The sequence below is a fragment of the Meriones unguiculatus genome, chromosome 17, assembly GCF_030254825.1.
Source record: "Meriones unguiculatus strain TT.TT164.6M chromosome 17, Bangor_MerUng_6.1, whole genome shotgun sequence".
Lineage (NCBI taxonomy): Eukaryota > Metazoa > Chordata > Mammalia > Rodentia > Muridae > Meriones > Meriones unguiculatus.
In genome coordinates, this window is record NC_083364.1 from 97622370 (window position 1) to 97643235 (window position 20866).

Genomic DNA, 20866 nt, shown 5'->3' on the forward strand with positions numbered 1-20866 from the left:
GGCATGTTTACACAAACTTGAGACAGGTGATGCTTAGAATAAACATCACAATGCAGTGTGGGGTAGAGAAATCAGCATGTGAATGAACAAGGGTGAATTGTATATATTCCACAAGGAGATTCTTCCAACATCCTGGTGATTCTGAGTCCTTTGAAGTAGGCAGTCGGGACTAATCACCCCGGAACCCAGCACAGCTGTGATATTTGCTTTAGCAGCCAGTCACCTTTAAAGACCCCAAGTCAGAGCGCACGAGGTCTCACCTCCATGCAACATCACCTCCTGGCTCCAGCCAGGCACACTGGTGTACACACCTGGAATCCCAGATCTGGGGAGGTTGAGTCAGGAGAATCCAGAGTTCAGAGCCAGCCTTGGCTACCCAGGAAGTTAAGCTGTCAAGATATAGTTCATTGGTAGGGTGCCGCCCAGCAAAGCAGGTAGCCTCCTAGATGTTCCCTGGCGCCATATACACCAGTTGTGGCCACACACTGGCCATCAGTGACCCCGATATTCCTGAGGTGCAAGCAGGAGAGTAAGGTTGTCCTGACCTGCCTAGGGAGCTGGAGACCAGCCTGGATGGTGCATGTACAGGGCCTAAGCTGCACACAGAAGACACAGGACCTCTTACCTGCAAAGGTACGTGTCCTTAGGAGCAAGCTGCTTCCCAAGGCCACCACTGCTGTGGCCCGAGTGCACAGCTTCACGTCACTGGCCACACTGTGCGGTGTCCTGGGCAGGAGGGTATGAACACACACATATCCTGGAAGCCCAGATGGTCTTGAGCTGTCTGTTTGTTCTGAGACATTCTGTAACGCTGGCTGCCCTGGAGAGCACCCTGTAGTCCAGGCTGACGTTGAATTCCTAGAGATCTGCTTGCCTTTGCCTCCTGCATGCTGGAATTACGGCTCTGAATTTTTTAAAAGATTTCTTTTATGCAAATCTTCTTTGTCTGCATGTATGTCCGTACACTAGAAGCATCAGGTCCCATGAAACTACAGTTCTAGATTGTTGTGATCCACCAAGTGGGTACTGGGAATTAATCGATGATTTCTGGAAGGGCAGCCCCATGGCCTTGAGTTTTTGATTCTCCTGCCTCAGCTTCCAGAGCACAAGGATTACAGGCATGAAACATTAAGCCAGGCCTTTTGAGCAGAGAGTTTTAGAAAAGATATTACTATATTTTTATTTATTTGGGGTGCATGTCTGTCCCTGACCACCAAGTACATGTAGAGGGCAGGAGTCTGTGGGTTTGGAGCTTCAAAGTCTGGCCGTCAGGCTTGGAGCAAGCACTTTACCCAGCAAACCATCTTCTGTGACACGTCACAATAATTGTAGATGTGGTTTGTTTCAGCCAAGTCTGTATCAGTAATCTGTCTTCTCTAACTGCAATAAGGGAGATCTTAAATAATAAAATAAATATAAATAAATAAAGACCTAGCTATGAAGACCTAGCTATGGGAGGGGTTCCCAAAGCAGGGCTTACTATTAATGGCCTCAGTAGCTATTGAGGACATTTCATCCCCTTTGTGCTTTTAAGGATCTTTTGGAATGCAGCAAGATGCTTATCAAAAAAGTTTTGAAGGGCTGAAGAGATGGCTCAAAGGCTACTGCTCAGCCTCCAGGACTAGCGTTTGGATCCAGGACGCATACACCAGCAATCCCAGCTCTGATGTGGGCAGAGCCTGGAGAGGATCACTGGGCCTTGCTGGTTTCAATCCCAGCCAAGTGAACACAGCTATCCCCAAGACATAGTTGGAAATGATTCAGGAAACTGCTATCCTCTTCTGGCTTCTGCACATGCGCTCAGGCACAGACAACCACACACAGATGATGTCCTTAGAAGACTGTTTATGTGCAGCTGTGTGTGTGTGTGTGTGTGTGTGTATGGTACACGAGTACACCAGGTTCCCCTGCAGGCCAGAGGCGTCAGATCACTCGGAGCTGCAGCAATAGGCATCTGTGAGCCAGCTAATGTGGGTGCCAGGATTCCCAGCACGTAGCTCGAGGCACTCCAGTTCTAGGGCTCTGGCGCCCTCTTCTGACCTCTAAGGGCAACAGGCTTGCTCATGGTGCACACACACACACACACACACACACACATATGCAGGCAAAACACTCACACACGAAATAAAATTATTAGTGTTACACTTTGAATCCGAAATGCTCCCGTAGGCGTCTGTGTTTGAGCTGTTGGTCCTCAGCTGCTAAGGCCATTCAGGAAGGTTTGGGTGCCTGCTGGAGATGGGTCTCCTGAGGAAGACTTGTGAGGAGTGTAGCCTTGCCCTAATTTTGGTACCAACTGTTTGCCTCCTGATCCCCAACACGTGAGCCAACAAGTTGCACTTCCAGTTCCTGCCACTCCGGCTTCCAGGCCTTCCTCACAGGGCTGTGAGCCAAAGTCACCGCTGCCAGATATTTTGTCCCAGCGGTGAGATGACAACACGTTTTCTCCTTCACACCAGTGCAGCCACGCTTCCAGTGTGCACTTTCCGTTTTAAATGTAGCATACAGATGGTGCTGCCTGCTTGCTCACCAGTGCGCAGCCCTGCACTGTCTGCATGCATGCGGTGCTCCATGTGTGCAGCCAGCGTGAGACCTGAACCTCGGGTGGCTGCTGGGAACTGAGCCCAGGCCATTTGAGCAGCAGCAAAGGCTTGCCAAAACTAAAACATTTTTAGATAGAAATATGCCCAAGAAGTGATGCTTCTTAAAGCTCACACCATTTATATCAAAGACTCTAGCCATGGCATACTTTTCTTTGTAAACTGCTTGTTTTTCTGGTGACTAAGCTATGGGGGCTGGAGAGATTGCTCAGAGGTTAAGAGCACCAGCTGCTCTTCCAAAGGTCCTGAGTTCAATTCCCAGCACTCAAACGGTAGCTCACAACCATCTATGAGATCTGGTGCCTTCTGCTGGTGTTCGGGCACACATGCAGGCAGAACACTGTGTCCATAATAATAAAAAATAATAAAGACCTAGCTGTGAAGACCTAGCTATGGGAGGGAGGCCAAAGCAGGGCTTACTTACTATTAATGGCCTCAGTAGCTATTGAGGACATTTCATCATATAGATCCAGTCAATTAAGCTTCCTGAATTTAATGTGTCATTTGCATTGGTTTCAAATAAGGTAAAGTCAGAGAGGAAAAGTCACGCACAGCAGTTAAGGATGTGAGTACATTTCTTTGGAAATCCTGTACTGGTGCCAAGGGTGACAACACTTTAAACACGTTGTTTTAGTGTTTAGCCTGCATGCGTGTGGACGTTCATCACGTGTATGCCTGGTATCTGAGGAGTCCACAAAGTTTCTGAACCCCTGGAGCTGGAGATACACATGGTTGTGGCCACTCGTGGGTATTGGGAGCTGAACCCAGGCCTTCTGCAAGAGGAGCGAATTGGGAACAACTGCTTAGGCTCTGAAACTCCAGTTTGCCCCAGTGACTGGCCTCCTCCTAATCCTTCTCAAACAGTCCCTTCAAGCGGGGAATCATTCAAACATAGGAGTGCATGGCCATTCTTAGTCAAAGCACCACAGGGCCTAACAGAAAACACCTTCCAACAAGACAGCAGCAGGAACAGGAGCACCCCAAAGCTCCACTTCCATTGCAAAGCAGTTTGTTTGTTTTTTTTTTTTTTTAATATTTATTATTTATACAGTGTTCTGCCTGCATGTGTGCCTGCACGCCAGAAGAGGGCACCCGATCTCATCATAGATGGTTATGAGCCACTTGCTGGGAATTGCTCAGGACCTTTGGAAGAGCAGCCAGTGCTCTTGACTTCTGAGCCATCTCCCCAGCAATTGTTCTTTTAGAGTCTCAACGCGCAGTTTCAAAGGAAACACCCTAAGGGATCCAGAGTGCCCAGCTTGTCCTGACCAGGGGACACAAGCTACAACCTGCCCTTTAGGCACGGACCCACCATTTCTGTGAAGACTTTTCTCAACAGAGGCGCCAGTGAAGGTAGTGCTTGGCAGGCAGTATGAGGCTAAGCCCTTCCACTCTAGATTGTGTTTGTCGTCCCTTTTTCAACAAGACACCATGTAGCAGGCTGGCCTTGAGGCTGTCCTCCTGAAGCCACCTTCCAAGTGTTCAGATCACAAGTTGATGCCACCACAGCTAGTTCAAACTAGTTTAAAAACAAAACAAAAAACCAACAACAAAAAGAAGCTTGTTGGGGTCTGGAGAGAAGGCTCAATGGTTAAGATCACTGTCTGCTCTTCCAGAGGTCCTGAGTTCAATTTCCAGACACACATTGTGGCTCACAACCATCTATACTGGGATCTGATGCCCTCTAACATGCAGGTGTACATGAAGATATAAATGCAATAATAAACAAAATCTTTTTTAAAAAGGGGCTTGTTGATTCTAACTGACAAGATGTTTGATTTCAAAATTTTGTTCTGATTTTGTGTCCACAGATATTTACCCACATGCACACATATTCATATAACGAGACTGTGTGGTTCAGGCTGGCCTCACCTGCAATCCTCCTGCCTCAGCTTCCCAGGTGCTGGGATAAAGGTACACATCACCATGCCTGACATGTCTGGTGTTTCTTGCGGCTGCTGAGCTGATTATGCTGTCCTGCTTTGGAGCCTAGGCATAATTTTCTCTAATAAAAAAACAATCTAAAATTTTGCAAGTATATGGAGGGCAGTAGTGGTGCATGCCTTTACTCCCAGCACTTGGGAGCCAGAGGCAGGCAGATCTCTGAGTTGCAGGCCAGCCTGGTCTACAAAGTGAGTCCAGGACAGCCAAGGCTACACAGAGAAACCCTGTCTCAAATACAGGCTCCTCCAAAAATTTTCCTTGCTTGTAAGTATGTGTACCATGTGTGTTCTTAGTGCCCGTGTGGCTGAGAAGAGGGCCCAGGCCACGGCCTAAGCTGCATCAGGGTGCTGCTCTCCATGGGCAGCCAGCACGCTTAATCGCTGGGCCATCTCTCCAGCCCTATGGAGCACCTTTTAAAAACTGCTTCAAGAGGCTAGGCTGTGGTGACCCTCTCCTTTAACAAAGCACTCAGCAGAGAGGAAGGTGGATCTGAGTTAAGAGGCCAGCTTGGTCTACAGAGGTAGGTCTAGGACAGCCTGGGCTACACAGAGAATCTGTCATAGTGAGTTCCAGGACAGAGGAGGTTGTGAACTGAGAAGCATAAGGAAGTAAGTTTGGATCCCCAAAAAACTCCCTGTTCAACCAGCCTAGATCAAGAGCATGCTACAAACTCAAGGCATCCATGTCAAACAAGGTAAGCAGGCCTCGTGCCTGGACCAGATTGTGGATTTTTTCCCATTTCATTTGGTGGCAAGGGAGACTCCAAGGCAGAAGCCGGGCAAACACTAAGTTACAGACAGCCCAGTTATTCCCCTAAATGTTCTTCCCCAGGATAACAACCTAACAACCAGCAGAGAACTTTCCCTAGCATGCACAAGACCCGGGACATTAACCAGGCCTGGTGGTGCGCCGTGACCTCAGCACATAAGGCAAGAAAACCACCTCAAGGTCCTACATGCCCAAGGAGTTCAGAGGCCAGCCATATTCTGGTTCTTCCTCACTGCTCATGTTTTCAGTCCCAGCATCCAAGAGGATCTCCAAGTTGAGGCCAGCCTGGTCTACAGAGCAAATTCCAAACAGCCAGGACTACACAGAGGGAAAACACAAGACTTTAATCAGATAATTAACCAGGCACTTTTAAATACTCTTTCACAACTGAGATTTTATTGGCTTAGGAGCAGAGTACACAAGACACTTCAATTCTTAACACAAGTACCCAAACTTTGAAGTCACACGTTGTGTTCACGTACTCAAATGAAGAGCCATATACTGTGTTCACGTACCTAAATGAAGAGCCACGTATTGTCTCTTTGAACTTATTACAGTGAGGTTCAGGACTCAAATTTGACAAGTTTTCCTTAAGACCTCACATAACAATCAAATATTCATAATCCTCAATTCCACCGACCTACAATTTTATGCCACATATAGTACCTACAGCATTTTCATCTTTCACAGCACATTATCACCACTGTTAGGAAAATGGACGGCCATGACCAAAGACATTACGTTCTGACAGGGCAAGGGCCAGGGAGTGGTTTTCTTAGGAAACACGAACGAGACCGGATATAACTGAAAATATTCCAGACACAAATGCAAGACGGAAACTCCAAATTGCCGTTTAGTATGCTTTGTGTTGTAGGATATAAAACTAGCCCCTCTACGGAATGTTATGGTGACCCCCGAGACAGTCACAGCCTCTCCTGATTCAGTATCCTGCTATTTTCTGGTTGTACAAAAAATAAACAACCAGCAAATGATTTAACCTCTTAAAAAATCATTTACACTTAAAAAATGGGATGAGGTGGGACTCCCCCACCTCTTAAAAATGTTTCTAGAGCTACTAAAAAACTCGCATTTACAAAATAGCTGATAAAAATATTCCTCTGGATTATACAAGAAGGGAGGCAAGGACCACTGACAGACACGATAGATGGTTAGTCGGACTTGGCTTCTTTCTCTTCTCCTTCAGAGGCTGGACTCTGCAAACCACAGGAAAAGCAAAATCAAGCATACCATATGTCACAACATGGTGAACTTACATAGCCCCTTTCTTTCGTTCTGAGACAGGGTCTCTCCACATAGCCCTGGCTGTCTCGGACCTCACTAAGAGGACCAGGCTGGCCTCAAACTCACAGAGATGCATCACCTTTCTGTCTCCAGAGTGCAGGGATTAAAGATACCTGGCCACCCTATTATTTGGTTTTTCTGCCTGGGTCTCTCTGTGCCTTCGCTGTCTTAGAATTTGCTCTGTAGAGCAGGCTGGGCTTGAATGCAGAGATCGTCCTGTCTCTGCCTCCTGACTATGACATTTAATACAACTGGCTTTACTCACAGATGCTGCACTTGCCAATCACCCATTTTTGTAAGACCTGCAACCAGATCAGGGTGGCAAACGCTTGCACACAGCGTGAACCCCTGGTTGTCTCCCACCTCCATCTGAAGCCAAGCTGTCTTGCTTCAGGCCTAGAACAGAAACTGTCACACAATTCAGAATACTTGTGTCTCTTTCTGGTGACCTGGCTGTCCACACTGGCTCGAGCTGTGATGCTGCGGTGCATGGACCTCACAGAACAGAGCAGCGGCTCACAAGCTTAGTGTTAATAGTCTGCAAACACGGATTGCCTTCCTGCATGCACTAGGGCAAGGTGCTACTACAGAGAAACAACACTATGCGGAACAGGCCAAGCAAGTCCATGACCTCAGCTCTACGGCTGATTCTGTCTTGAGACCTGCCAGCTGCTGGTACTATAGCTGCGCACCCCTGTGTCTGGCTCAATCTGTTATGACTCAACAGTGGATATGAAGTTAAAACTAGAAAAAGCCTTGCCTAGTTCACACAAGAGCTCACACTGCAGGATATGTGATCCCACTGTGAACCACAAAATTTTGACTGTAAACTCTGAGCCTATCACACACCTTTAATCCAAGAGCACACAGGATCTACTAAAGTTAACCCCTAGGTCAAGAGGTGGAACAAGAAACCAGCTGACAAGGATGAAAGAGCAGGAGGGACTTTGAGTTGAGGAACATTTAAGACAGCCTAGAGAAGAAAGAGCTTTTAGCTCAAACTCTGGCTTTAGCTTAGGCTTCAGTTCCTCAGCTCCCTGGCTTTTTGAGCTTTCAGCTCACAAGCCTTTAGCCTTGGTTTCATTGGCCTTTTGCTCCTGGGCTGTCAGCTGAGGCAATGAGCCTTTTGAGTTTTGTCTATCTTGACCTGACCTGAGTAGGAAGGTCAGCTGGTACTTTCTCTGCCTCTCTGAGCTAGCAGGTTTTTACCCCAGCATCTGGCTCCTAAGTCTTTCATTGGTAAAATAGACAGAGGGATTTTCCTTCTTTTAAACAACAATCCTGGGTTTGAGCCCTGGAACACGATCTCACACACACACACACACACACACACCAAAAAACACAAAAAACCAGAGCTAAACTTTCTAGGCAAGGAGCAAATGACAACTAAGAATCCACAACAAGTAGATCTAAGAGTTCAAGGCCAGCTTTGTCTACAAAGCCAGTTCCAGGACAGCCAGGGCTACAAAGTAAGACCATGTGAAAAATAACAGCACTGTAATACTACTTCAGCTGGAGGACTGGCTCAGCAGGTAAAGTCAGCTGCCACAAGACAAGAGAACTGACTGTCAGGTCAATGTGGCAGCCCACCTTCATTGAGCAAGGGATCCTACCAGTGTACATAAAATGAACAATAACCAAAGACCATGTACAACAAACTCTGGCCTCTATGTATTTGTGGATAAGCACTTTATGTATGTGCGTACACACACCACACAAAACATTCTAAGCTGCTTCCTGAAGCACAGCAAATGTAACAAAGGGTTAGAAAAATAAAAAGGCTTAATAGAAGCCACTTGTCAGACATGGTGGCTCACACCAGGGATCCCAGCAACTGGAGGCTGAGCAGGCTGACCAGTTCAGGGCCCTGTTTCAACCTTGTACTGCACTTGAGTCTTTTCCTCACAGCTCATAAAAAAAGAATGAGATTAGCTGGGCGGCCGTGACGCACACCTTTAATCCTGGTGCACGGGAGATAGAGACAGACAGATCTGAGTTGGAGGCCAGTCTGGCCTACAAAGCCAGTTCCAAGAGAGCCAAAGCAAAACCATCTTGAACAAAACAAACCACCCTTACATTTTCTAAACTGTTATTCCTTAATCCTAAAAAAGCAGTTACTTTTCAGAAACTTTTGTCACAGGTGAAATGAGTCTAACAATTTATGCACCCAGATTATGCACAAAGGATTCCAGCCAAGTGCAGCTCAGTGACTACAGCAAGCTGGCCAACACAACTCCAGACAGAGAAAACCAGCCTGTCTGCTCCAACACAGCCTTGTGGGGAAATTGGCATATTCAAATCTTCCTTACACATTCAAATAAAACCTAATTTACTAAAAAAAAAAAGGCCATGTACTCATGGAGGACTGTACAAACAGCTCATCATAAATTTAATCTGGGACTAGTTGGTTGGCCCGGGGATTAAGGGAAGCTGATAATTTAAAGGACGGGAGTTCAATTCCCAGCACCCACATGGAGACATACCACTTCCTCAAGCACAGGCGGTGCACAGACACACACGGATGCAAAACACTGGTAAACATAGAATAGTAAAAATAAAGCTGAAAAGCTAAAATTAATTAGCTACATAAAAGATCCAATTAACATCTGCTGCTCAGACTCAGCACAGGCATCCGTGCAATGGGAGCTCTTCTGACCTGGTTCTCCGTCTCTCCATTTTCTGCAGGCAGATCTGCAGCTTGCTGGTCAGTCACTTCAGCCTGTTTGCCCTTTGCTCCCCTCTTCCCTTTTGTTTGCACTTTTTTGTCTGATGATTTATCCTAAAACAAGAGTAAGAGAATATTTTAATAAACTTTGCATTCAGTTGAGTCAACAGACTGTGGCAACAATGGATGTTCAGACACACACGAGATAATCCCAGCGCCTCACAGCCTTGTTCTCAAACCACTTGCCATACACACCAGTAAGAATGCTGAGGTTAACACCTGCCATTAGCTGGGATTAAACCTAAAGCCTGCGCTGCACTTCTCCACCTCCGCAACTCATGAGCACATGAGAGATTACACGGAGTGAGGCCATGTAATCCCACCAAGTTCCCCAAAGCTTTAAGCATGAGCAACCTAACTGCCACACAACAACCACTGTCCTGACAAGACATGTTCCCCCACAGATCACCTTAATGTACTATGTTGGGGAACTGGGGGTGGTACACATGCTTTTAATTAACCCCAACATTCTAGGAGGCTGAAGGACGAGGATCTCTGTGAGTTCAAGGTCGACCGGGTCTACAAGGCGAGTACAGGACAGCCAGAGCCACCAAGAAAAGCCCTGTCTCAAAAAAACAAACCATACCAAAGCAAAGCACCTTGTTATAGGGTCATGTTGACTATCCTACTATATAACCTCTTGCTTGATACCACGCAATGAGTTGATAAAAAGATCAATTTTAAGTTATCTTCATATGGATGCCTGAGGAATCTGCCCAACCTGAGCCCTTCTAAAAGTCTATTACTGCTACTGTACTTAGCTGGTGAGCAGGTGTGGACTTGAGTTTGCTCCTGCCAGTAGAAAGTATAAAATACCTAAAGATGTGTGGCGCTCAACTGCACATCTTTAATCCCAGCACTCAAAGAAAACAGGCAGGCAGACCTCCGAGTTCCAGGCTAGTTAGGACAGTGAGACCCTCTCAAGGAAAAAACAAAACACACACAAAATATCTGTAAGCTGGAAGAAATAAATCAAGTCTCCTATGTATGATTAAACCCCTGCAATGTTTACATTCAAAGAAATCACAAGCTTATACTACAAATTGGGTAATTAAAACACAGGCTTGTTTAAAAAAAAAAAAAAAAGCTTTGGCAAAGCCAATGGACAAGTCTGTTCCTCAAGCACCGTGGCCAGGTGTGGGATGATGGATGTCACCATGCTCATTAGTAAAAGGAGCTGGAATTAAGGCAAAAGTAAAGCCAAAAACCCACTCATCTAACAGAAAAAGAAAAATGATATATCGCTGCACCACACCCACCGAAGCCAACATGAACTGCTCCTAAGACTTTTCAAGAATATAAAAAACCTAAGGGGCGAGCAGGAAGAACGCCCTGAGCGTACAGCTGAACCCCAGACAGCTGAGCAAGACTCACTCCCCAGACCTTCACCAAGAGTTTGTCAGGATTACTGCGATTCTCTGGCACAAAGTCTTTGCTGATGTTATCACCATTCCTGAAGCTGTATTTAAGAAAACCACAGACCAGGACTGATGGCTCAGTGGCTAAGAAAACTGGCTGCTCTACCAGAGCATCAGGGTTCAATTCCCAGTGCTTGGTGGTTCTAATTCCAGAGGTCCTCTTTTGGCTTCAATGATACAGACACACATATACAGGCCAAATATCACACATATTTAAAGTAAAACACAAACCATCAGGGAAACAGCTCAGTTTCTACTCAGCTCCATAAAATGTTTTGTTGTTTGTTTTTCGAGGGAGGGTTTCTCTGTGTATCCTTGGCTGTCCTGGGCTCACCCTAACTCGCAGAGATGGGCCTGCCTCTGCTGAGTGCAGAATGCACCATGATGCTTGACTCATGTTAAAAGTAAAAAAAAAAAAAAAAATCGAAGTCTGGGTTTTCAGCCCGCATGTGTGTCTGTGCATGTTCGGGCTGTGCCTGCTGAAGCCAGAAGTTATCAGATCCTCTTATCCCCTGGAGCTGTCACTCAACAAGCCCCGGTCACTGTGTAAGAGCTTTGTGCGGTCTTAACCAATGAGTCATCTCCTTGGAAGGTTTGTGTTTGTGGACGGTGTTTCTCATGTTCGTGTGCCTGGTGTGGCGGTTAGAACGGGGCAGAAGATTTGCTGGACTGGGAGCTACGGGCGCCGCAAACCCAGGACGTCTGCAAACCAAATGCTCTTAGCTGAACGCGCTAAGCCCCTTTGACCCCACAGCCCCGTCCGCGGCCGCGTGAACAGGACCGCAGCCCCGCGGCCGGCCTGCACCCGTCCTCGCCACCTACCTTCCCCGCGGCCTTCTTCGGCTTGGCGTCCACCTTGGCGGGTGCGGGCTTCTGGTGAGAGAGAGAGAGCAGCGGCGCTGAGCGGGTGCGGGCGCCGGGGCCCCGCCCGGCCCGCCCGGCCCGCGGTACTTACGGCCGACAGCCTCGCCGAGCGGCGCTTGGGCTGCGGAGGGAAAGGCTCGGTGAGGACGCGGTGGGCGCCGCCCCGCCCCGCCCGCCCGCCCGCCCGCCCGCGGCCCGCGGCCCGCGGCCCGCGCTCACCTCCGCCTTCGCCGCTCCGTCCGCGCTCACCTGCGGAGAACAATGCGGCCGCTGACGTCACGGCCCGCCGCCGCTCCGAGCCCGCGCCCCGCGCTCCCGGCCCCCGCGGCCCGCCCGCCCCGCCGCGCTCACCTTCCTCTTGGGCATCGTGGCTGTGCGGGATGGGGGACGCGCGACGCCGAGCCTGCCGCCGAGTGCTGCGCTGCCTGGCCGTCGCCGCAAGGACTGCCGCGACCCGCCGCGGGGGCGGTGGGAGAACCGGATGGATCCGGATCGGGGCCCGCCCCTCCCCCCGCCCCGCCCCGTCCGCCGGGCCGGCCCCGGCCCCCATTGGCCGCGAGGCCCGGCGCGCCCGCCCGTGCCGCGGTCCGCGGTCCCCAATAGGCCGGGCGTGCTGCCACTCGGCCGCCAGGCCCCGCCCCCTGGCCCCACCCCCTGGGCGCGACCCCGGCCGAGGGGCGGGCCGGAGCCGCCCGACCCCGCTAGCTAGTTTGTTTGAAGCCGACGGCGAAGTGCGGTCTGCGCGCTGATTCGTGCGGAGGCGTCACGTGGCCGCGTCCTGGCTTTCCCACAATGCCCCGGGCGCCAGACGCTGGCAGCCCGCGGACCCGGCTGGGAGGCGGCCGGCCATCCTAACGCCCTGGGCGGGCTTCGCCGCAAGCCCGCCGAGGCCCAGGCGCGGCCGGTGGTGCGCAGGCGCAGCGTGCTCTGCGCGCCTTTGCCGTCCCGATGTGGGTGAGGCCGGTCTATTTTTAGGTAATCCTGATGGCTAGGCTTTAGCCCGCAGGTGGTAGGGGCTCGGCCTTCGCCCCTGCACGCCCGTCCGCCTCGTCCCGCCTGGGGCTTCTCTCTGCTGTGTTTAGGCGCGCAGGAAGCGCAGCCACCCCCTGCGAACATGATGCCTCGCCCGGCCGCGCTGGTTTTCGCGCTGATTTCCGATTCAGGAAGATTGCACCTTTTGTTTCAGGAAAGCAGTTAGGGTTCGCTGCGAGAAGGCTGAAGCAGGCGGGGTACCGGAGTTACTATTGCTTCATTGTAAGAAATAGAAGTCTTTACCTTGTATTTAGGACAGGGGATCCGAATGTTTTACGTCTTGCACCTTGTAAGGGTTTTATGCCAATGTTTTAATTCCGCCACCCACTAAACCCTGCCAAAGGCCCCCTGCTGGGTTCCTGGGTGGCTTGAAGCCTTGAACCTTTGCCCGCAGAGCGCTGACCCCGTGGTCCCTTCCTCTTCTGTGGGCCAAATCTTTTAAGTCTTGCCAACTGAATTGACACTGTGGTCGGATCCCAGGCAGTGGGGAAAAAGACACTGTCACCACCTGAGTGAAAATAAAAAACCAAACGCACTTCCTGTCTTTGTGTGTTTTATCTTCTGATTGTACCCTCTTGATTAAGAGTAAAGTTTGCTGTTGCAGGGAGCATACCAGAGATGACCAGTAAGACAGTTTATAGACAATTGAAAGACTTTATTCCCCAAGACTGCAGAGAAACCCTGTCTCAAAAACAAAATCAAGTTTATTCCAGTCTCCGGTCAGTCATTCAGGGCCTAAGTGTAGCGGCTCCTCTCTACCCCCAGTATTTAGACCAAAGGGCTTTTAGGCGCAAACTACACCCTGTTATTTCACTCTGAAGCTGCAGAAGATTATCACAAGTAAGCACTTAAACAGGAGCTAAATTAGCTGGGGCATCTTGGCCTCTGGTCCTAGAATAGAGTTGGGCAAATTTCCTCTGGATTCTCCATCAAGGAGATCAATTCTAGTTAAACCTGAAATGGCCCAAGCAAGAATACAAGATGGAGGAACCTCTGCATTGCCTTGCCAGTCACATTCCCCACTGGTTCTATGGGCATGAGTCAAATCGTTGACCAGTCCTGTTCTAGGGTGTCAGAGTTGGCCCTAAGGACCAGAACCTTAGCTGAGTTTATTTCTGTTTGATGTAGTTATCATTGCAGTTGAGGATACAGTGTCCCACCATGAGCCTGATCAGAATAAGAATTTAAGAGTGCTGGAGAGATGGTTCAGTGGTTAAGACCACTCTCTGCTCTTCAAAGGAGCTGGGCTCAATTCCCAGCACCCATCATGACAGCTCATATCTGTCTGTAAATTCAGAGATCTGACATCTTTACACTAATGCACATAAAATAAAAGTAAATAAATTATTTTTAAAAAAGTCTAAGAATCAATGGTCTGGCTAATGCTGACAGTGAGGTGGCCAGCCATGGGGACCAGGTAAATAGGACTGGTGCCAATCCAACTATCTCGTCTCCTATCTTCCCTTTCCTTGAGGTTTTCGCTGATCATGGCAAGGTTTTCTCTAACTACTACTCCTTGGCTGGCATGGGGACAAGAAGTTTCTCCTAAGGCCATGCAAAGTCTGTGTTTCCTAAAAAGGGGGTCCAGCATCTTTCAGTTCTGCAGGACCATTCCTATGAAGGAGGCAGTTTGGCTTTCCAGACTGGAAGTAGAACTTCCCAAAATGGCGTACGCCTGAGTCTAGGAACTGAGTTCCCTAAAATTTTGATTCCCAGCAATCAAGGCTGAGGTGCTATGGCAGTTGTACTGGCTCTTCCTGCTCCTTTTAGAATCGGGTCCAGAATCAAGGCTTTTGACCTTCATTAACACTGAGTCAAGTGGGTATGAGCTCTCCCCCTTTGTCCGTTGTAGGTGTGTACCTGGATTGTAACTCACCAGTGTACATAGAGGGTGCGGCTCTCCATGGAATTGGAGGTGGTGCCGTTAGTCAGACCGTTAGTATAGGCAAGCCATGGAATTTGAGGACATGAAGCAGGTACCTCCTCCTTGGTAGAGCATGCATTAAATTGTAACCCCTGAAGGCTTTTTTCTAGTCAGTCTTCTCCACAACCTGATTTATTGACTCCTGTCCCTTCTGTAGACCCTATAGTTCGATCCCTGGAATGGACATAAGACAGTAGAGGTTGACTCAAAAGATATTTTCCTGTCTGTGATCGTTCTGAGTCCCAGAGTACAGGTTGGGGCTGATGGGAAATTGTGTATCCCAGGTTAGCTAACTCTGGTCATTTTCATCTTTATCTTTAAGGGGTCCAAGGTCCATGTCCAACTGTCCTTGTCCTCACTGACCCTTTCTTCCCTATGGGATGACAGCAGTCACTTTCCCATACTCCCTGGAAGGATGAGTCTGCCGTCTGGCAGCACCCACCGTCTCTGTTATCCTGTTTGGCCAGTTCTTATTTCTCAAGTCAGTCTGGCCCCAGGGTGTGTTCCCTGTAGTCCAGTAAACTGGGCTACCGGGACTGGAGAAAACGTCGTGGTTCTAGGCCATGTCCCAGGCGGCCCATTTACTGCCTTTAGCTTCTGGGGAATTCCCTTTCTGCTGTCTCTGGCCCGGGATGGCTTGTTCCTCCTTCCATTTTAGATCTGTTTCTCCAACCAACAGAACCGACAAGTGCACAGGGAAACACAGTTACACAGAGACCAGTGGCCACCCGCATTTGTCTGCCTGAATGGGGAAGTCCGGCAATGTCTCGCATACAGGATCTGTGGTCACATTGGCCTCTCTTCTCATGTCCTAGCCAAATGGTTCCTCATATCCAAAATCTGTTCAGATCAGGTGACTTCAATTACCCCCACCCAAACCCCCTTTTTTTCTTGGTGGCCGTGATCAGTCAGAGAGGATTTTCTTGGGGCCCTGGTGTGCACTCCCAAGGCGTCCTCTCCAGCTGTGCAGGCCCCCACTCCGGGGTCCCAAGGCCCCTAAGTGTCTAGCGCCAGTCACTGGGAATCTCGAAAAGTCCCACTGGAGGTAGCCACTCAGATGACCCAGTTTACAGCCAATGGAAAGTCTTTACTCCATTTGGCTGGGACATACATTCAGGTATTTAGGACTTAAGTCCAATGGAAAGTCTTTACTCCATTTGGCTGGGACATACATTCAGGAATTTAGGACTTAAGTGCAGCCCAAAGCATTCAGACCAAGAGACCTTTAAAGGCAAAAATCTCACCCAGTTATCTCCCTCTGCAGCTGCAGGGGAGCTTTGCACAAACAGGCGGTTAACAAGCACTAAGAGAAGTTAGGTGGGGGCATTCCGGCCTCAGGTCCTAGCCCAGAGTCAGGTAATTTTCCACAGGATTCTCCATGAAGGAAATAACATTCTAGTTAAACCCAAAATGGCCTGATGGAGACTACAAGGTGGAGGACTTTGCACTGTCTTGACCTGTCGCATGCCTTGTCTAGAGATGTCAGCTGGAGCACGAGGCTCGCTCTTTGTGACCCCTAGCGAACTGAGTGGGGTGAGCCTGGAGACGTGTGTTAATGAGATCAGCTGGAAGTGTAGAGAGAAAAGGTTGTGGAAGCACTTGGAGGGAAACGTTGAACCAGCAGCCGACAGGGTGAGGCAAGGTGCCTTGATATCAAGCGACCTGACAAAAATCAGTGAGTGAATCTGACCTCAAGTGTGACCATGTGACGCCAGCTGAGCTAAAACAAAGAATTCTGCCTAAAACAGCTGGCCATTCCCATGAAAGTCTGACATGCTGAGGGTGTCTGTTCTCCTGTTCTCCTTGTCTCAATGGCATCTGCCATTTCCTGCTGTCTCAGCTTCCGGTCCTCCAGTAGGCTGGCAACCCTCACTTCTATCTGGTGAGGTGGCATTCTGCTACCTAAGTCTTTGGTTAGGGCTGTCCTCCCAGCCAGGCCTCCTACTTCCTCACCTGTTCCTTGTCTCACTTGTCTACAACAAATGGCACGCCTTTACACAAGCAATATGGATCTCAGGAAAAACACATAAAGTGGAGCCAGCTTTCGCCACCTGGCACCACCAGGGTCACCACCGAAGCCTGTCTGCCACTGCCAACAAGCAAAATATCACCACTTACTTGCTGGCCATCCTCAGAGGCAACCACTCTCCTAGGGCCAAAGACATCAAGAAGATACTAGACAGTGTGGGCATTGAGGCAGACCATTGTTGGGATCCGTAAGCAGGCGTCTCCACGGCCAGCCTCAAGGGACCTGACGAACTGGTTTTCTAGAATCTGGGAGGCCACCAGACCACCTGCTGACCACCAGACCACCAGAAACTACCTGTGCATGCTCTGGCTCACCATATAAGAGAACTCAGAGTTCCTCCTCTTTCTCTTTTTCTCTCCTGCCTCATCCAGAGACAGTCTCTGCGACCCCTTCCCTAATAAACCTCCCACGTGGAACCAGTCTCCTGGCGTGATTTGTGAACCCGCTGTGTAACTCTCCTCCCTCTAGCATTGGTTCGATCAGCCAGGAATAGGTTCCTCCAGTGGGCACACTGCATGGTGGGTGCCGGCACCCCACCAGGGCTGTTGGAGACCTATTTTGTTCCAAATCCGCCCATGACCCCCACTTTCCAGCAACCAGATCCCTACCTCAGCATCCAGCACCAGCTAAATTGGTGAGTTCCCCAAAATTGGTCGGTATAAACGTTTCTCTGGGTAAGGGAAGATTGACTGTTGAGAGTCTGGCAATTTCCCAATACCCTTTGAGGCAGAGGAACCCCCAGCCACGGCCTTCACTGGCTATGGTTGACCCTCTTTGCTGGACCTCCATTTAGGGCTTCACTTTCCTTTGGGAGAGCCTCCCACTGCGCACAGTCCCTTCTCTCTCCCTCTTGCTCGCACAGGAAAATCCTAGCGCTAGATGGACTGTGCTCTCTCAGGCAACTGTGCCCGTGGTCTCTAGCCAAAAGCTGATGAGCTCTTGGACCAGGTAGGACCATCTCAACTGAGTGACATCTTACCTTTGGGATGCCTCTGGAAGGTCCCTGACTTCTCTGCATCCCAATGGGGAATTCCCAGACATCTGTTCCTCCAGCGTCCGCACTGGGATGTCTTCTGGAGAATTTTAAAACATTGCACATGGAGCCTGAGTTAAAGGCCTCTAAGCTCAGATGCCTCTGTAATAAGACTTGGCCTACATATTCTTTAGATAAGGGTTCAAACTGGCACATCAAATCCCAATATTTTACGGGATCCTCTTAATTACTGTCAGCGATCTGGTAAACGGAAGGAGATACCCTATGTTCAAGCTTTCTCTCTTCTCTGCTCTAAACCTTCCCTCTGCTCTTCCTGTTCTCCTACCCAACTTCTTCTAGCTATAAAGTCTCAACCTCAAGAGTTCTCTACCTTTGACCCTGCAGATGATCCCCCACCTCGCTGATCTCAACCCCCAGCTTCTTCCTCTTTGGCTTCTTCAAAATCTTCACAACCTCTGGTGTCTTTCCCCTCCTCTTCTACCCCCTCCTCCTCCCCTTCGGCTTCTCCAAAATCCTCATCCCCCTCCCCAGCAATAGGCTGTCCCAATCGTCTTACTCTGGCACCCACTTTCACCCCACCAACAACTATTAGCCCCCTGCTACCCGTTCTTGCTCTATAGCAAAGTCTGCTTCCTCTACTCAGCAAAAGCCAACCTCAATTCTTCCCTTGCAGGAGGTGGCTGGTGTAGATGGATTAATTAGGGTGCATGTTTCCTTCTCATTAACTGAACTTTCTCAAGTAGAAAAGAGACTAGGATCCTATACCTCCAATCCTTCTACTTTCATTAAAGAATTTCAATATCTCAGTCAATCTTATAGTCTCACCTATAAGAATATATGTGATTCTTACCAATAGCCTATTACCTGAGGAACACAGGCGAGTTTGGGAACAGGCTAGAACACATACAGATGAGGTTCACCAAACAAATGCTTCACACCTGGTTGGAGCTGAGCCGGTACCCGACCAGGATCCACAATGGGATTATGATACTCCGGAAGGCATTTTAGCCAGAGATCAGTTCACGACCTGCCTCCTGGCTGGTCTCCGCAAGGCGGCCCTTAAGCCAGTTAATTATGAAAAGCTCCAGGAGGTCATTCAGGACAGAAAGGGAACTCATCTTGAAAGAATCAGACTAACTTTGTAACCTATGTTTCTTTTAATTGCCTTATAACTTATGTTTTCAAGCTTTAGGCCCATGTTAATTAAAGCCTCTTAGTGCTTCTCCAGAGAGCCGAGGAATGTAAAAGTTCCTGACATTAGCCATCTGTGAGGGCAGAGATAAGGAAGAGAACAAGCAGAGATCTCTACTAAATGGAGAGAAAATCACCGGCTGGCGCCTGTGAGATAAACTTTGTTTGGAAACTGGCCCAAATGGCCCCAATCCTTCTCCTGAAAAGCTCCTGACCTTTGATCCAAAGCCTGTAGCCCCCACTCCTCAGAACAGTCACGGGATGAGTTAATCACTCTCCCACTTTTAATTGTCGCTATATCTCATATGGCAGGAAATTCCAAACTGACTTGAAGATCAGATATTTATGACAGGGCTGACTGGACCTAAGGGTGCCCAGAACCAACCAATTATTTTAAAAGTTAAACACCTCATCCAATCCTGAATTGCCAAGATGGCAACCTCTGAAAATTCTGGCGCTTTGTCTTTTAAAAACCCAAGGTCTTTGTCTCCTGGGGCCACTCCTTGCTGACCAGCAGGGGTGACCCCACTGCACAATGGTCAAAATAAACCTCTTGCGATTCTGCATTGAGACCTGTCTCCTGAGTTCTCTTCACACCTTCTGGAAATTAGGCTCATTCTGGGCCTAACAATCTCAATTCCTAGAACACCTTACAAAGGCCCTTTTACAACACACTAATCTTGACCCCAAAAGTACAGAGGGCAGACAAGTCCTAATGACCTATTTTATCTCCCAAAGTTACCCCGATATCAGGGCTAAGCTTAAATCCTTGGAGAGGGGACCTCTGACTCCACAGGCAGAAGTCTTAGCACTGGCCTGCAAGGTGTACCATGGGAGAGATGAAAAAGCCCGCAAGCAAAAATACCAAATGCTGGCCGAGGCCATCCGACCAGCCTCAGCCACTACCCAGGCTCCCTTGCCTTCTAAGGCACGAGGACCACCGGGTCCCTGTCTCAAATATGGTCAAAAGGATCACTGGGTCCAGGTTTGTCTTAACCCCCGCAAGCCACTGGAGCCATGTCCAAAATGCCACCAAGAGGCACATTGAGGTGTTAACTGCCACCGTTTCTCCCATAATATGAGGGCATCACTCCTAGACCGCCCTCTAGCCAATATCCTAGGCCTGGATACTGATGACTGAAGGTGCCCGGGTTCCCTTGACCCAACCACTGCCATCACTAACAGGGAGCCACGGGTAATCATCATGGTATCAGGGTGGGCCATCTCCTTTCTTGTGGACACCGGAGCCACTTACTCAGTCCTAACAGAGTACTGGGGACCAACCTTTCTTTGTAGTTCCTCTATTGTTGGGGTAGTGGGACAATCTTGCCAGCCTTGCCAGATTCCACCACTTAATTGTATTTTCAGGGGTGTCCCCTTGACTCATTCCTTTTAGAGTCTCTATCTCCTTTACTCCACCCATTCGCCTGACCCCAAGCTCTCCAGTGTTCTCTCTCCTCCTAACTACCCTACCTACTAGTTGTGACACATCGCTTCCTTTCCAGCCTCTCAAGCACACACACACACACACACACACACACACACACACAAATAACAATAACAACAACAATAATAATAAATTAAGGCAGGAAAGATGGCTCATCAGATAAATATACTTGCTACCCTGCTGATGACCAGAATTTTCTCTGAAGGCCCCGAAGAGGTGGACAGCAAGAACTGACTCTCCCATTGTCCTCTGACTCCCACATAGGTAATATGGTACATGTAGCCAAACACACATGCTAAATAAATACAGTGTAATAAAATTAAAATAAATTTTTAATTTATTTTTTATGTTAATCACAGGTTATTTACTTTGTATCCTAAAATAAAATTTAAAAGTAAAAATAAATGTCTTTCTTAATTTCTTATTTATTTATTTATTTATTTATTTATCTTTAGACACAGTTTCATACAGAGTCCTGCTGACCTGAACTTTTTATGTAGACCATGCTAGCTTTATTTCGCAGAGATCCACCTGTCCCTGTCTCTTCAGTCCTGGGATTAAAGGTGTGTGCCACCACACTGCTCTCTTTTTTCTTTAAAATATCTATTTTTTTGGTGCGCTTTTTCTC

The 20866-nt window shown here is 48.7% G+C and overlaps 1 protein-coding gene across 5 annotated transcripts; it reads right to left on the reverse strand.

The window, feature by feature from the left end:
- Nucleotides 1-5679: 5679 nt before the first annotated feature.
- On the reverse strand, nucleotides 5680-12186 carry Hmgn1 (high mobility group nucleosome binding domain 1). 5 transcript variants are annotated; one of them, XM_021662194.2, is made up of 6 exons: nucleotides 11973-12112; nucleotides 11841-11870; nucleotides 11713-11742; nucleotides 11580-11630; nucleotides 9271-9393; nucleotides 5680-6526 (listed from the first exon to the last, which is right to left on the reverse strand). In XM_021662194.2, exons 1-6 carry the CDS (start codon nucleotides 11985-11987, stop codon nucleotides 6482-6484), a joined length of 294 nt encoding a protein of 97 aa, XP_021517869.1. In that variant the 5' UTR covers nucleotides 11988-12112; the 3' UTR covers nucleotides 5680-6481. The 5 variants fall into 5 exon arrangements, with proteins under 5 accessions (XP_021517869.1, XP_060226798.1, XP_060226799.1 ...); XM_060370815.1 differs by lacking the exon at nucleotides 9271-9393 and having other exon boundaries at nucleotides 11973-12186; XM_060370816.1 differs by lacking the exons at nucleotides 9271-9393; nucleotides 11841-11870 and having other exon boundaries at nucleotides 11973-12186.
- Nucleotides 12187-20866: the final 8680 nt, after the last annotated feature.